The sequence below is a fragment of the Octopus sinensis genome, linkage group LG6 (assembly GCF_006345805.1).
Source record: "Octopus sinensis linkage group LG6, ASM634580v1, whole genome shotgun sequence".
NCBI lineage: Eukaryota > Metazoa > Mollusca > Cephalopoda > Octopoda > Octopodidae > Octopus > Octopus sinensis.
The window spans coordinates 5,841,208-5,857,212 of NC_043002.1; the positions used below are offsets into that span (position 1 = coordinate 5,841,208).

At 41.8% G+C, this 16,005-nt stretch overlaps 1 protein-coding gene across 1 annotated transcript in view; it reads left to right on the forward strand.

Annotated features, from left to right (window-relative positions):
• LOC115212853 (maternal embryonic leucine zipper kinase-like) overlaps positions 1-16,005 on the forward strand; it is a 76,917-nt gene that overhangs the window by 46,395 nt on the left and 14,517 nt on the right. Inside the window, 1 exon segment of the mRNA XM_036503607.1 lies at positions 11,785-11,898. Coding sequence (XP_036359500.1) covers positions 11,785-11,898 — 114 coding nt within the window.

Consider the following 16,005-nt stretch of genomic DNA (forward strand, 5'->3'; position numbering starts at 1 on the left):
TACTTCAAACTGAGGCATGAGTTCTAAGCATCACAGGACCTTCAGAACTGTTTTGGGCAGCCTCTATGTTGTTGCTCTTCCTGCTAGAAATAACAACCAAATTTCTCTTAAATCACTCCCTACTATTGTTAAAAGGAAAAACAAAACAACCTCCCCCCACTCCTTCCTCCCCCCAAAATGGAAGGACACAGAGATAAAATGTTGGATTGGCCATGGCTGGAATGCCTTTCATCATAAGTCTGTTTGATCAGAGACAAGAATTTTGATTGAAATTTTTTTTATTTTAGTTTCAGATTCACAAAAAAACCCCAAAAAACAAAGCAAAAATCTAACATTCCAAAATAAACAAATAAAATAAATAAAATAGATTGAAATCTGGACGAAAAGTTTGAATGAAAGAGATTAAAAAAAATTGAAATCCAAATTCCAACTCAAATAAATTTTTTTTTTTTTTTTTTTTACAAATTATTGAAATTCAAACTGATTAAAATTTTCAAGTCTTTATTAATTTATTTTATTGAATTTCGATCTGATATCAAATTTCAGAAAATTTTTCTTTTTTTTTTCCCCCATTCTTTTTACTTTATGAAAACATTCTCAATTTTATCAATTTGAATAATTTTTTTTAACTGATAAAATGTATGTTAAGTTGTATTAATTTTTTTAAAAATAATGTTTTCTCAGATTAAAAGATGTGTTTGTTTTGGTTGGCTTTAGAATTGTGTTATGTGGAATGTGCAGTTGGTATACTGTTGTTAGATTTAATTTGAGTAGTGGCCCTCATCCATTGCCCAACCCAGAATCACCACTTGGTTTTAGAGTTTCTTCAGCAGAATCCATTCTATTCAAAGCATTGATAGGGATTCAGTAAAACAGGTACTAGAGAAGGCTTTGATATCCTTTCCACTAAAACCCTTGAAAGGGGTATCCCTGTCAGTCACATGACCATAGTTCAATGCCTGAAACTGGTAGATAAATAAGGGGCCTCTCCACTGCTCCCTCAAAAAACAGATTTGGCAATTCTATTAGATATCTTTATCTTGTTTCAGTCAATAGACTGTAGCTATACTGGGGCACGGCCTTGGGGAATTTATTTAAACTGCCACCGGCATAGAAGCCAGTCAAGGTGGCACTGGCATCGGCCACATTCGGATGTTGCTTTTTATGTACCACTGGCACAGGGCTCACAACTACAATTTCCATTTGGTATTTATTTTGATGTTGATGTTGATGTACTTGACTTAATAGGTCTCCTCAAGCACGGCAGGTCATGTGCCACCGGCACAGAAGCCAGTCAAGGCGGTGCTGGCATTGGCCACGTTCGGATGGTGCTTTTTATGTGCCACCGGCACAGGTATCACAATTACAATTTCCATTTGGTATTTATTTATTTTACATCAACATCAAAATAAATATCAAATGGAAATTGTAATTGTGATACCTGTGCCGGTGGCACATAAAAAGCACCACCTGAACGTAGCTGATGCCAGCACCGCCTTGACTGGCTTCTGTGCCGGTGACATGTAAAAAGCACCAACTGATCGTGGCTGCTGCCAGCCTCCCCTGGCACGTAAAAAGCACCCACTACACTCTCGGAGTGGTTGGCGTTAGGAAGGGCATCCAGCTGTAGAAACACTGCCAAATCAGACTAGAGCCTGGTGCAGCCATTTGGTTCACCAGCCCTCAGTCTAATTGAGGAAAACGGACATTAAATGATGATGATGATGATGAATTGACCCTACTACTTATCTTCTTTTTAAGCCTGGTACCTATTCCATCGGTCACTTTTGCTGAACTGCTAAGTTACAGGGGCGTTACTGCTAAGTTTGGTGCTAAGTTATTGCTAAGTTTGGTGACTTAGTGTTGATACACTAAGTCACCAAACGGTGGAGGAGGACAGCCACAGACACAAAGACACACATATACGACGGGCTTCTTTCAGTTTCCATCAATCAAATCCTCTCACAAGACTTTTGTTGACTTGAGGCTATAGTAGAAGACACTTGCCCAAGGTGCCACACAGTAGGAGTATAAACCCTGAAAGCATGTGGTTGGGAAGCAAACTTCTTATTTCTTTACTACCCACAAGGGGCTAAACATAGAGGGGACAAACAAGGACATTAAGTCGATTACATTGACCCCAGTGCGTAACTGGTACTTAATTTATCAACCCCGAAAGGATGAAAGGCAAAGTCGACCTCAGTGGAATTTGAACTCAGAACATCACGGCAGGTGAAATACCGGTAAGCATTTTGCCCAGCGTGCTAACGATTCTGCCAGCTCACTGCCTTGGGAAGCGAACTTCTTGCCACTCAGCCATACCTGCACCTGATTTGATTAAAATATTTCAGTTTCTTCAGAATTGTTGCTAAAATGATGCCAAATTTTTTCATCTCCTGTTTCAGTCATTGAATTGGGGCCATTGTAAGGCACTGGATTAAAGTGTTTTAGTTCAATGAAATCCAATTCTTAATTGAAAAAAAAAATCTGGTACTTATTCTATCAATCTCTTCTGCCAAACCACTGAGTTATAGGTATGCAAACACACCAGCATTAATTCTTAAGTGGTGTGTGTGTGTAAAATGTGTGTGTGTGTGTGTTTAAAAAAAGGCAGATAAAAGTAGACACAAGGATTGCATTTACATGGATAACTGCCTATTCAAATCCTGTTTATGGTCCTTCAAGATGAAGTGGAGGGAGCACAGTGTAAGCTATGAACGCACAAGAGATGTAGTGGAATCCAAAGTGGATTAGCAGAGGACATAAGCTTCATATGTGATGGATGTACTCGAGTAGGACATACTATGAATACATTTTGTGTGTGTGTGTGTATATGTATATATATATATATATCACCGTGATAGACCAGGCTATCAGATGTTGCTACACATTGCTGGTCACAAAGCGCTTCGCATTGTTTTAGCCTTCAAATGACGCCATCTCGCTGGCTAAGCGAGCAGGCCAACAGAAGAAAGAGTGAGAGAATGTTGGAGCAAAAGAGTACAACAGGGGGTCGCCACCACCCCCTGCTGGAGCCTCGTGGAGCTTTAAGTGTTTTTGCTCAATAAACACTCACAACGCCCGGTCTGGGAATTGAAACTGCGATCCTACGACCGCGAGTCCACTGCCCTAACCACTGGGCCATTGCGCCTCCACACACACACACATATATATGTGTGGGGTGGCTGACACACACACACACACACTCACAAAGGTTTCCACACAGTTTCTGGCTACCAAATTTAGTCATGGGGTATTGGTTGATCTGGAGGCAGGACTGAACCAGAAACCAAGTGATCGTGAAGGGAGCTTCTTAACCACACAGTCATGCCTGTGCCTAAATGTTGAAAAAGTTCAAGAAATCTATTGATTTTGCTGCTGAGATTAAATGAAATTTAAAACAAAAAAATTACAAAGCAAATACGAAATATATTTCTGAGTGAGAAGTAACTCCCTTAGAAGAACTGTGTGGGGGTTTTATTTGTTGTTTCTTTTTATTGTTTAGCCCTCAGGCCAGGCTTGATCAAGCAGTAGACCTATGGTCAAAGACCTACCAACCATAACCGTTCCTTTTTTTCTTGCAGGCATGTACATATTTTACCTTAGATCTGTTCTAATCAAGCATACTTATAGCCAAAGGCATTCTAGTAATGACCATTCTGTCTTTTTGTTTCCAGTGCGCCTGAAGCCCAGACCACATTGTCCTACGTGTTCTTTTCTGACACAGTGGCACGTAAAAGGGCACCATTCAAGCACGATCGTTACCAATGTCGCCTTACTGGCACCTGTGCTGGTGGTATGTGTAAAAGGATTTGAGCGAGGTCGTTGCCAGTACCACCTAACTGGCCCTCATGCCAGTGGTACATAAAAGCACCCACTAAACTCTCAGAGTGGTTGGTGTTAGGAAGGGCATCCAGCTGTAGAAACTCTGCCAGATCAAGACTGGAGCCTGGTGTAGCCTCCTGGCTTCCCAGACCCCGGTCGAACCATCCAACCCATGCCAGCATGGTAAACGGACGTTAAACGATGATGATGATCTGAGGTGAATTCTGCTGATATTTCAGCAGATTGGGCAAACCACGAAGAAGTTCTTTTATCAATCTATCAGGTCTATGGATTATTAGGTGGGAGTTTAATCCATCCATGAGTTTGGACTTTTTTGCTAGCATGGGTCCAACCCATGCTAGCATGGAAAGCAGACGTTAAACGATGATAATGATGATGATGAGTCTATTACAGAGTGGAGAGTGACAGAATGTTTATGGTTGGAATGACTTTGATCTTAGATCTGGTCTACTTGACCAGGTCTGGTTTAGGGTTAAACGACATTTCATCCTGTCCTGTTTTCTCTTTTACAAGTGTGTGGGTTAAATGTTTGATCGAAGGGTAACTTAGCTCAATGCACTGCTTTTTACTGGAGCAATCCATCAGTGATGGTTTATTCCTCTTTTCCCTCCTGTTAGTCTTGGAGACTCCTGCAAAGATATTGTATGCTTTGCCTGTCTCATTAAGACACGCCACCTCTTAGAAAAAAATAAAACAGAACAAACAACCCCTTGTGGAAGGGCCTATTTTAGTCATTCAGAAAATATATATGCAAAACTGTTATAATCATCCTTTATATTGTGAAAAGGCGGCGAGCAGGCAGAAAGGTTTGCGCACCGGACGAGATGCGTAGCCGTATTTCGTCTGCCGTTACGTTCTGAGTTCAAATTCCGCCGAGGTTGACTTTGCCTTTCATCCTTTCGGGGTCGATAAATTAAGTACCAGTTACGCACTGGGATCGATGTAATCGACTTAGTACCTTTGTCCTTGTTTGTCCCCTCTGTGTTTAGCCCCTTGTGGGTAATTATGAAATATATATTGTGAAGTGTTGACATTTTCGTTACACCACTGCATACAACTGCAGTTGAATTTCTGTGAGTGGCCAGGTCACAATGGGACACACCACAAAATGGATGAAATGTGAATGTAATTGTTTCAGTGTGTTTTTAGATAGTTCTTCCGCAATGTAACTGCTTTTTAACTTCAACATATAATCTCAGATCAAGTCACATGCCAAACATACAAATTAAATATATATATATATATGTGTATGTGGAGGCACAATGGCCCAGTGGTTAGGGCAGCGGACTCACAGTCATAGGATCGTGGTTTCGATTCCCTGACTGGGCGTTGTGAGTGTTTATTGAGCAAAAAACACTTAAAGCTCCACGAGACTCTGGCAGGGGGTGGTGGCGATCCCTGCTGTACTCCTTCGCCGCAACTTTCTCTCACTCTTTCTTCTGTTGGCTTGCTCGCTTAGCCAGCAGGGTGGTGTCATTTGAAGGCTAAAGCAATGCGAAGCGCATTGTGACCAGCGATGTGTAACAACATCTGATAGCCTGGTCGGTCACAGTGATCATGGTGATATATATATATATATATATATATCATCATCATCATCATCATCATTTAGCGTCCGCTTTCCATGCTAGCATGGATTGGACGGTTCAACTGGGGTCTGTGAAACCAGAAGGCTGCATCAGGCCCAGTCCGATCTGGCAGTGTTTCTACGGCTGGATGCCCTTCCTAACACCAACCACTCCGTGAGTGTAGTGGGTGCTTTTTATGTGCCACCTGCACAGGTGCCAAACGGAGCTGGCAAACGGCCACGGACGGATGGTGCTTTTTACGTGCCACCGGCACGGGGGCCAGGCGTATATATATATATATATATATATATATATATATGTATGTATATATATATATATGTATGTATATCCGGTGTGTCCTGCCTTTTTTTAAAGGTAGTATTGTATGTTATGAAGGGAATCTGGTTGCTATTTCTAGCCAGTTGAGCAACTGCATACGAAGCATTTCTCCCATTGCCTTGTTTGTGTTTCTGTTTGACAATGAAGTTGTTGTTGTTGTTGTCGTTGTTTTCAATTTCCAGTGTTGGATGTGTTAGCTCGCTCGTTTGTCGCGGCTGATTGATCTAAAAGCCTTCTGTTTTGTTTTTCTATCTCGCTCAATCAGTTGTAATTTTTTTTTATTACATTTATACAGGTGATGGAGCATCGTTTCATCTTGCTCTCTTTCTATTTGTTTTACTCTCTGCATTTTCTTAATTCCAGCTCTACAAATGCTGCCGGTAGAAATGGGCGGGGAGAACGGGCGAACGGGAGGGGGTTAAACTTCTATGAGAATGTTGAAATCTGTCATTGCTTTGCTTGTTAGTGTGTGTGTACGTGTGCTGTATGTGTGTGCTGTGTGCATGTTGGTCGGGTGGATGGGTTTCAGTGCTGTTGTTTTGCGTACGGTGCCGGTAACACACCATTAACACATTGTTTATATCCACGTATTGTGTTGTGCGTGCGTGTGTATTACATTCATGTATTGTCTGTGTGTTTGTACTTGCATAGTGTCTGTGTGTTTGCGTACTCTGTTCCTGTATTGTGTGTGTGTGTGTCTTTGATTTGTGTTGAGTGCATGGCCATATGTTCTATGTGTGTGCTTGTGCCTCTGTATTGTCTGTTTCTATTTGTCTTTGTATTATGTGTGTGTTTGTGTGTTTGCGTTCATGGGGAATGCTGCGGAGATTTAAGCATCAAAGACAAATGTTGAAATTTGTCATCGATGGCTGTTAGTGTATGCTGCATGTTACTGCTGCTGGTGCTGAGTGGTGGTTGCGTTTAGTGGTGGTTGTGTGTTGTTTGTTATTTAACAAACACCATCAGTTGTGTATATATGTGTGTATATATACATTGGGGTTTATGAGTCATTACGGTGTGCCACTGGACCCCCTATATTCTGCACAGTTTTATTACCTTAACCTAGCAGAGAGCACAAAGCACCCCTCTCTCCCCTTCTCTCTCTCTCTCTCTCTTTCTCCCCCCCCCCTCTCTCTCTCTCTCTCTCCCTGACGTGTGTCAACATCATTTCAAAAAAGATCACAGCAACCCCGGACTATTTGTGCTTACATTACAATCAATTCACTTCAGCTGTTGTTGTTGTTGCTGTTGGTGTTGGTGTTGTTGTCACTGTTAAGCTTGCTGTTTGTTCTCCGAATCCCACAACACGCCACACATATTATAATCCCACCCCTAATAAATTTGTACCAGGGTGATGATGACGATGATGATGCTGTTGTTGTTGGTAGTGAATAATCTGTTTTGTGTGCAGTTGTTTTGGTGCTCAGAAGCTGCCATCAAGTTGCAAGTGCAAACAAAATGCCCCGTTTTTCTCTTTTCTCTCTCTCTCTCTCTCTCTCTCTCTCTCTCTCTCTCTAAAAACCTCTCCCTACCACACACTCACTGCATGCACACACAATCTGAATACACACACACATATATATATATATATACATATATATATCTCCTCATGCACAAATACTATCTTTTCACTCGCTCATGCTCTCTCTCTGTGTCTCCCACATACTCATTCTCTCTCTCTCTCTTTGCTCATTATGGTGTCTCTTTCTTTCTCTCTCTCTCTCTCTTGATTCACACAATCAACTTTCTCATGCACCCACTCTCTTTCTACACAATCTCTCTCTCTCTACACACACAGATTTTCTCTACTTACACATTCCCCTCATACACTCTCTGTCTCTCAAAACATAGACTCTCTCTCTCTCTCTTACTCTCTCTCTCTCTCTCTCTCTCTCTCTTACTCTCTCTCTCTCCCTCTCCCTCTCTCTCTCTCTCTCTACACTTACACACACAACTCTAACTCTCGCCATCACCATCACACTTTATTATTATCGCACCTCCTCCATCCCTCAGCCTTTCTCTCTCAAATGAAGTCCATTGTGACCTCCCCGCCTCCACTTCCTGGAACTGGTTTTGGCTTTGGTTTTGTTTGTTGATCTCTTTATTTTAAGGGCTGGAATGGGGTGAGTGTCTACAGGGAGAAAAATGTGTGTGTGTGTGAAGAGAGAGAGAGAGAGAGAGAGAGAGAGAGAGAGAGAGAGAGAGGAGAGAGAGAGAGTGTACAGGAAGGGAAGAAGCTGCCATGACTTTGGTGCTGTTACTTAATGTCAAAGGTTGTTTGGGTGGAGCTGTTCTGGCCATTAATTTTCTTAGGTGGAGGTCATATTTGGATGCAAGTTGCGGGGTGGGGGGAGAGGTAATATGAGTAAGAACGGTGGTAGCAGTGACATATTTGGAAGGTGGGTTAGAAGTGAAACTGCCGTCAACCTTTGCTGCCGTATACAGGTCAGCAGTTGTTGTTTAGCCTCCAGGTCATCCCTGATTGAACAGGGCCTGTGATCAAATGCATTCCAACTATGACTATCCTGTCTTTTTAATTCTTTCAAGCATCATGGAGCTGGTGCTACATTATTTAATATAGTACTAGGTAAAAATTTTGAGGCAGTAGGTATGATTCAGAAAGTCATCATCATCATCGTTTGACGTCTGCTTTCCATGCTAGCATGGGTTGGACGAATGACTGAGGTCTGGCGAACCAGATGGCTGCACCAGGCTCAAGTCTTGATTTGGCAGAGTTTCTACGGCTGGATACCCTTCCTAACGCCAACCACTCTGTGAGTGTAGTGGGGGATTTTTACATGCCACCGGCACGGGGAGGGGGGGCAGTCAGGCGGTACTGGCAACGACCTCTTTCGAATCCTTTTACACATGCCACCAGCACAGGTGCCAGTAAGGTGACGTTTTGGTTGATATTTCTAGCAAGTCAAGCAACCATGTAGAGTCTCCCTTGTTGGCTCCGATAGACTGAAGGTTGTGTTTCGATGTGGCTGTTATGGCCCCCTGTTTTTAGTGATGTTAGTGGTTAGGGAGTAGTGAAGATGCATGGCTCAGTGGTTAAAGCATTGGGCTCACAATCATGGGGTAGTGAGTTCGATTCCCGGACTGGGCTGTGTGTTATGTTCTTTAACAAGGTGCTTTATTTCACATCACTCCTGTTCACTCAGCTGTAGAAAGGAGTTGCAGCATCACAAGTGCCAAGCTGTATTAGCCTTTGCCTTTCCCTTGGATGACATCAGTGGTGTGAAGAGGAGAGGCTGGTATGCATGGGTGACTTCTATAAAACAATCTTCTATAAAACAATCTTACCCAGACTTGTGCCTCAGAGGGGAACTTTCTAGGTGCATGCCATGGTCATTCTTGACCAAGGGGATCTTTACTCAGTGGTCAGAGTAATATGTTGTGAAGTGGTGATATATGTTGTTTGGCCATCAGTCAGGTCAGGTCTGACCAAGCAGACCTATGACGGGTGTTCCATCCATGGCCTTCATACAATCTCTTTCAACCTGGACATATAATATACCTCAGAAGACATCCAATATCTCCTCCTTTTTTTTAAAGATAGAAAAATGTGATTTGAGGGAGATTTGGTTGTTATTTCAGATATGATTGAACAGACCTATGACCGCAAGTGCTTTACACATTAACCTGCTCTAAGTACAATGTATCTAGGGCTACATTAGCTAATGTGGTTGTCCTCTCCTTTTTAAAGTCAGCAGGAGGTGTTATGAGGGGAAATTTGACTGTTTTCTTAAGCAGGCTGTTGTTGTTTAGCCCTGATGGAGCAAATCAAATAAGGCTAATCTAATCTCTTTCTTTTGTTTTGCATTTACATCATCCATGCTAGCATGGGTTGGACGGTTCGACCGGGGTCTGGGGAGCCAGGAGGCTGCACCAGGCTCCAGTCTGATCTGGCAGTGTTTCTACAGCTGGATGCCCTTCCTAACGCCAACCACTCCGTGAATGTAGTGGGTGCTTTTTACGTGCCACCGGCACAGGGGCCGGGGAGGGGGGGGGCTGGCAACGGCCACGATCAGTTGGTGCTTTTTGCATGCCACTGGCACGGAAGCCAGTCAAGGTGGTGCTGGCATCGACCACATACGGATGGTGCTTTTTGCGTACCACTGGCACAGGTGCCTTGGGAGGCTGCCAACGGCCACGATCAGTTGGTGGTTTTTACGTGTCACCAACACGGAAGCCAGTCAAGGCGGCGCTGGCATCGACCACATACGGATGGTGCTTTTTACATTTGTTGATATTTCCCTCTACTTGCTTTTTCTATCTTATTACTATTGTTTAGCTCTCTCTTTCTTTTTCCTTTGGGGGCAGGGATCTATTTTTATATACCCCACCCCCCACTCCAACTTTATCCATCCTTTATGAAGTCTTTTTGTTTTCTTTTTCTCCACAATACCTTTCCTTGATCCTATCCAATTTCTTCTTTCTTTCCCACTTTCTCTCTCTTACTGTTACTTTCTGTCTCACTTTCACCCCTCTTTTTTCACTTTTCCTCTATCTCCCACTTCATTTTCTCTCTCCAAATTCTTTGACTATTTTCTTCCCTTATTCTCATCACTGTGTTCTTTTCTCACTGTCATTTTCTCCTTGCATTCTAGCAGTTAGTATGCTTCGCTGGATGTACAGTGTCAGTGTGCATGTACAAGAGAGTGTAAGTGTCTTGAGAGAAAAGCTGGGGCATAAGGGGCATCAGATGTGGTGTACAAGAGATGGCTGTGTTGGTATGGTCGTGTGATGCGGATGAATGTTGACAGCTGTTTGAAGAAGTGCTGATCTCTAACTGGAGGGAAGCAGTGGAAGAAGGAGACCCAGGAAGACATGGGATGAGGTGGTGAAGCATGACCTTCAAACATTGGGCCTCACGGAGCCAATGACCTGTGACTGAGACTATTGGCGATATGCTATGCTTGAGAAGACCTGTCAAGCCAAATTAAATCATTGTTGGTGTCACATAACTCATGCATGTGCTTGTGGCACGTAAAGAGCACCTTTTTGAGCATTGGGCCTCATGGAGGCCATATGGCTGATGTTGGTGTTGTGGAACAAGCACCCATGCTAGTGACATGTAAAAAGCACCTTTTGAGTGTTGGGCCTCATGGAGATAATGACAGATGGCCGAGACCTTTGGCAATATGCTGTGCTTGAGAAGAAACACCCATCAAACCAAATGAGATCATAGTTGTGACATGCTGGTGTCACACAACTGGCACCTGTGCTGGTGGCACACAAAGGTGCCCATTACACTTTTGGAGTAGTTGGCTTTAGGAAGGGCATCCAGCTGTAGGAACCATGCTGAATCAGACTGGAGTCTGGTGTAACCCCTCAGCTTACCAACCCCTAGTCAAACCATCCAACCCATGACAGCATGGACAACAGACATTAAATGATGATGACCATTCTGTTCCCTCTCATTCTTCTCTCATTTGCTTCCTTTTCTCGCTTTCTTCAATCTCTGTTATTTATATTCTTTAGTTCCATCCTTTCTTCTTCATTCCTTCCTCATTCAATTAATTGGACTATCTGCTCATTGAATCATAATATAAATGGCCAAGTATTCCACAGACAGTTGTACCTTTTAACATAAATCCTTCAACAGAATCAGTGTTGATGCTGTATACGGCCTTCAAGACTTGACTTTCAGATCACGGGTCCAGTCAGTCTGAAATAGTCTCACACAGTTTTCATCTACCTAGTTTTATGCACAAGATTTGTTTTGAATTTCAGTTATGGTAAAAAAAGATTTAACCTTAAGAAACTTTTACAAACTCTACAGTCAAACATTTTGACAGTTTCTGTTTCATTATGATTTGTTATTTAAATTCATCATTATTTCTTCGATTTTCCTTTCCCTTTTTATTGTGTACTATCCATTATATCTGTACTACTACCACTACTAAAACAACCCCGGTTGAACCGTCTAACCCATGCTAGCATGGAAAGCGAACGTTAAACGATGATGATGATGATGATACTTATTGATTTTATCTCTATCTTTCTCTCTCTCTCTCTTCTTCAGTGGAAATACGATTACTTGACTTGTACATATTTCCTTCTCCTTGAGAAAAAAAGGAAAGGCCAGCCTCTCCGCCTCTACGATGCCCGACCCTTGCTTCTACCTTTACAACCCAAGGTAAGTTAGAGAAGTGTTTATTGATGCTACTGATTTTGTTATTTATGTGTGTAATGTTTTTTGGCATGCATGTTGTTTCATGTTGTTTCACTCCAGGTCAGATCCCTGGCTGAAGGCCTTTTAGGCCATAACACTTTCCTCTTTTATTATATTTAGCACTACATTGTCCAGTATGTCTTTGTTTTTATATATATATATATAGGCTGAAGTGATTTGAAGGTATTTGGCTGCTCTTTCTAGCAAATCAAGTCACCACATAGAGGTTCAATCATTGGGTTGTAGAAAAGAGTGCTGTTTATTTTGTTGTAGCATTATGTATTTACATATCTTTTTTTATTGATATACCTGTTAACCCTTTACCATTTAAACCAGCCCTGTCTTGCCCAAATATTCTACCTGTTTTATGTTCAAACCATCCATATTTGGCCTCTCATACCTACCTCACAATGTCATTCTAAAAATAACCAGTCACATCATTGAAATCTTAAAGGTACGAGACAAAGCAGGATTTATTCAAAACAATGTGAATTAATAAGGATTACATTTGTTAAAGGATTAAGTCATTTTTAGCCTTAAGTTAATCCTGGTTATTGCTCATCAAAGGCATTCCACTTCTATTTTTCTTTAGGGATTATCATACCTGTGCCAACCTTATCTAATACGCTCATCTTTTAAGATGACAAGGTGTGTAAGATAAAGAGATTTGGTTTCTACTTTAAACAAGTCTACCAGTCATATACATATTTCTTTACTACCCACAAGGGGCTAAACACAGAGAGGACAAACAGGGACAGACAAAGGGATTAAGTCGGTTATATCGACCCCAGTGCGTAACTGGTACTTTATTTATCGACCCCGAAAGGATGAAAGGCAAAGTCGACCTCGGCTGAATTTGAACTCAGAACGTAACGGCAGACGAAATACGGCTACGCATTTCGCCCGGCGTGCTAACGTTTTTGCCAGTCATATACTGTAAATCCTTATTTGCTACAGTAAAGATGTATCATCTGACTTTGCTCTGTTGACTTCTTCTCTTTGGAAATACCATACTTCCTTTCTGATGCCATCTGTAGAAATCCGTTTTCACATTTTCACTTTACTGATGCCTCCAGTCAAGAAAATTTGTCAACAGTACAGTAGTGATTATTTATCGTTTGGATTTATTCCCTCTCCTCAGAACTGTCAGTTACCAATGTGCCTTCTTTGCCATCAAACATTGACCAACGAAGCAATGAAACCTTCATGCTTGAAGTATCACTTTGATGCAAAGCATTATGACAAGAAGGACAAGCCGTTATCATACTTTTTGCAACTGAGCTCCTCTTTCAAAAAGCAAATACAAACATTCAGCACGCTACTCCAGGAAACTAGGAAACTGGAGAATGATGGGTTGATTGCATCGTACAACATTCCATTGCTTGTTGCTAAGTCTGGGAAGTTTCACACAATTGGAGAAGCATTACTCCGTCCAGTTATCAAAGAGGTTTTGTTAACTGTTATGCACCTGATAATGTAAAACCGATAACATGAAAATCCCACTTAGTAATAACACAATTTCTTGAAGAATCGATAAAATGGCCAATGATGTCAAACATCATCTCCTTAATATTCTCCAGTGTTTTGAATTTTCTATACAAGTGGATGAGTCAACTGTTGTGGACAATCAATGTTTGATGATGGTATATGTTCCGTATTTCAGTGAAGACCTTCAACTTTCTGAGAAAATGCTGTTCACAGAGAAATTGCCGCTTGATTCTAGAGGTGCAACTATTTTGCATGTTCTCAAGTCTTTCCTTTTTGAAAATAATATCCCACTCAGTAATATTCTTGCCTGTGCGTCTGATGGAGCCCCTTCGATGATAGGAAGATACAGAAGTTTTTCATCTCTCCTAAAGTGTGAAATTTCCCACCAGATACTAACTCTGTTCGTTGCTTGGCACACTGGCAGCATTAAGTGGCAAAAAATATGAACAGTAGGTTGAATGGTGCCCTACAGTGAGTTATCAAGACTGTGAACAAACTGAAGTCCAGTCCCTTCTCTGATTGAATTTTCCGTCAACTCTGTCTGAGAAATAAACTCTTATACTCTACCAATGTGTGGTGGCTGTCAAAAGGAAACTGTTTTACGCTTTGTTGAACTGTTTCATATAATCATATCTTTCTTTGAAATTACTCCACTATCCGCTTCAATGATAGCTGCAATATCTTTTTCCTTTGTGATTATTCACAAAATTAAAATTTGAGTAAGTTATTGCAAGGAAACAAAAAAAAAAAAAAAAAACTCCCTTTTGATTGTAAATAATTTAACACTACTTTCATTTTGAAATTGGGACCTCTGGAAATATGCTGTGCTGCAGAAGACTCGGCCAGCGCAAGTGTGACCATAACCTTGTGGTCTATGCTAGGGGTGTAACCAGTCCATTTATGCATGCCTTTTCTTCATTGGACGCTAAACTCTGCTTGCGAAGACCAGTTGAGGCAAGTGAAATTGAAGTCGAAATCAAACTCGGTGACTGGCATCTGCTGCTAGTGGAGCGCTGAGATTACCATATGAGTGAGATCGTTGCCAGAGCAACAAGCTGGCCTTCATGCCGATGGTACATTAAACACACCATTCGAGCGTGATTGTTACCGTGTCGCCTTACTAGCACTTGTGCTGGTGGCACGTGAAACATTCGAGCAAGGTCATTGCCAATGCCGCTGGACTGGCTCCTGTGCTGGTGGCACGTAAAAAGCACCATTTGGGTGTGGCTGTTGCCAGTACCACCAATCTGGCTCTCGTGCCGGTGGGACGTAAAAGCACCCACTACACTCTCGGAGTGGTTGGCGTTAGGAAGGGCATCCAGCTGTAGAAACTCTGCCAGATCAGATTGGAGTCTGGTTCACCAGACCTCAGTCAAATCGTCCAATCCATGCTAGCATGGAAAGCGGACGTTGAATGATGATGATGATGTTGTAGAAGACTAACGTTTCAAAACATCAATTCCATCAATTTCCACAACTTGATTCTTTGAAAGATGAATCGGTTGATGAGAATTTAACTACATATTGCAACTGTTTCCAATCATTGCATGATGACATGACAGAGCGATTTTGAGATGTTATTGTGCTGAATATTCCAAATTGGTAAAGCAATCCATTCGAGGTCGATGCAGTTGATTGTGAGGATGACGTTTGGGAGGAATTGGTCGAATTACAAAATGACAATGACGCCACAATGCAATATCGCCATAATGGCAAAGAAGATTTGTGGTACCATCAGAGTCTATTGAATTCCTACCCCAGTCTGTGGAAACATCTGAAATTACTTTGGCTTGCCTTCCTTACCTTATACCTGGTTTGTTGGAACTGTACTTTGCCATAAAAGAATTGGACTGGATGTGACACAACGGGGAGACTTGCGGCTAAAGTCGACAAGTTTGAAACCAAATGTATCAACACTAGTTGCGTCGCACCAGACACATGGTTCTCATTAAAAAGTTTTATTCTTTTCCTTTATAATAAAATCATTAATTATTTTTGCATCGGTAATTCTGATAAATGGTTCATTTGGGGAAAATGAAAATCAGTGTAAAAGGAAGCACAAGTTTCCAGAAGTTAATCTGTCTGAAAAATATAGAGTTTACGTTAGAATTTTATTGACACTAATGGCAAAACTAAACCCACAATAAGGGATTTGTAAACAACCACATATTTAGTACAAATGGTTGGTGTTAGGGAGTCCATCCAGCTGTAGAAACTCTGCCAGATCAAGATTGGGGCCTGGTGCAGCCATCTGGTTTGCCAGCCCTCAGTCAAAATCGTCCAACCCATGCTAGCATGGAAAACGGACGTTAAACGATGATGATGATGATGATGATGATGATGATGGTACTAACAGGACAACGAGTCTGCGATATAGAGTGTGTCAAATGATATGGGGGGGGCGGGCTAGGGGATTTTTTGTTGGTGGGGTGTCGGTCTTTTTTTACACTAGTGGGCAATGAAGCATTTTTTGGCCGACAGGTGGGCGATATTGCAATTTGGTGCGAAAAGTTTGGGAAACACTGCACTAGAGTATATGTTGGAGGTGTAACTGCTCTCTCCGGTAGGCTGAGTATACCAGGT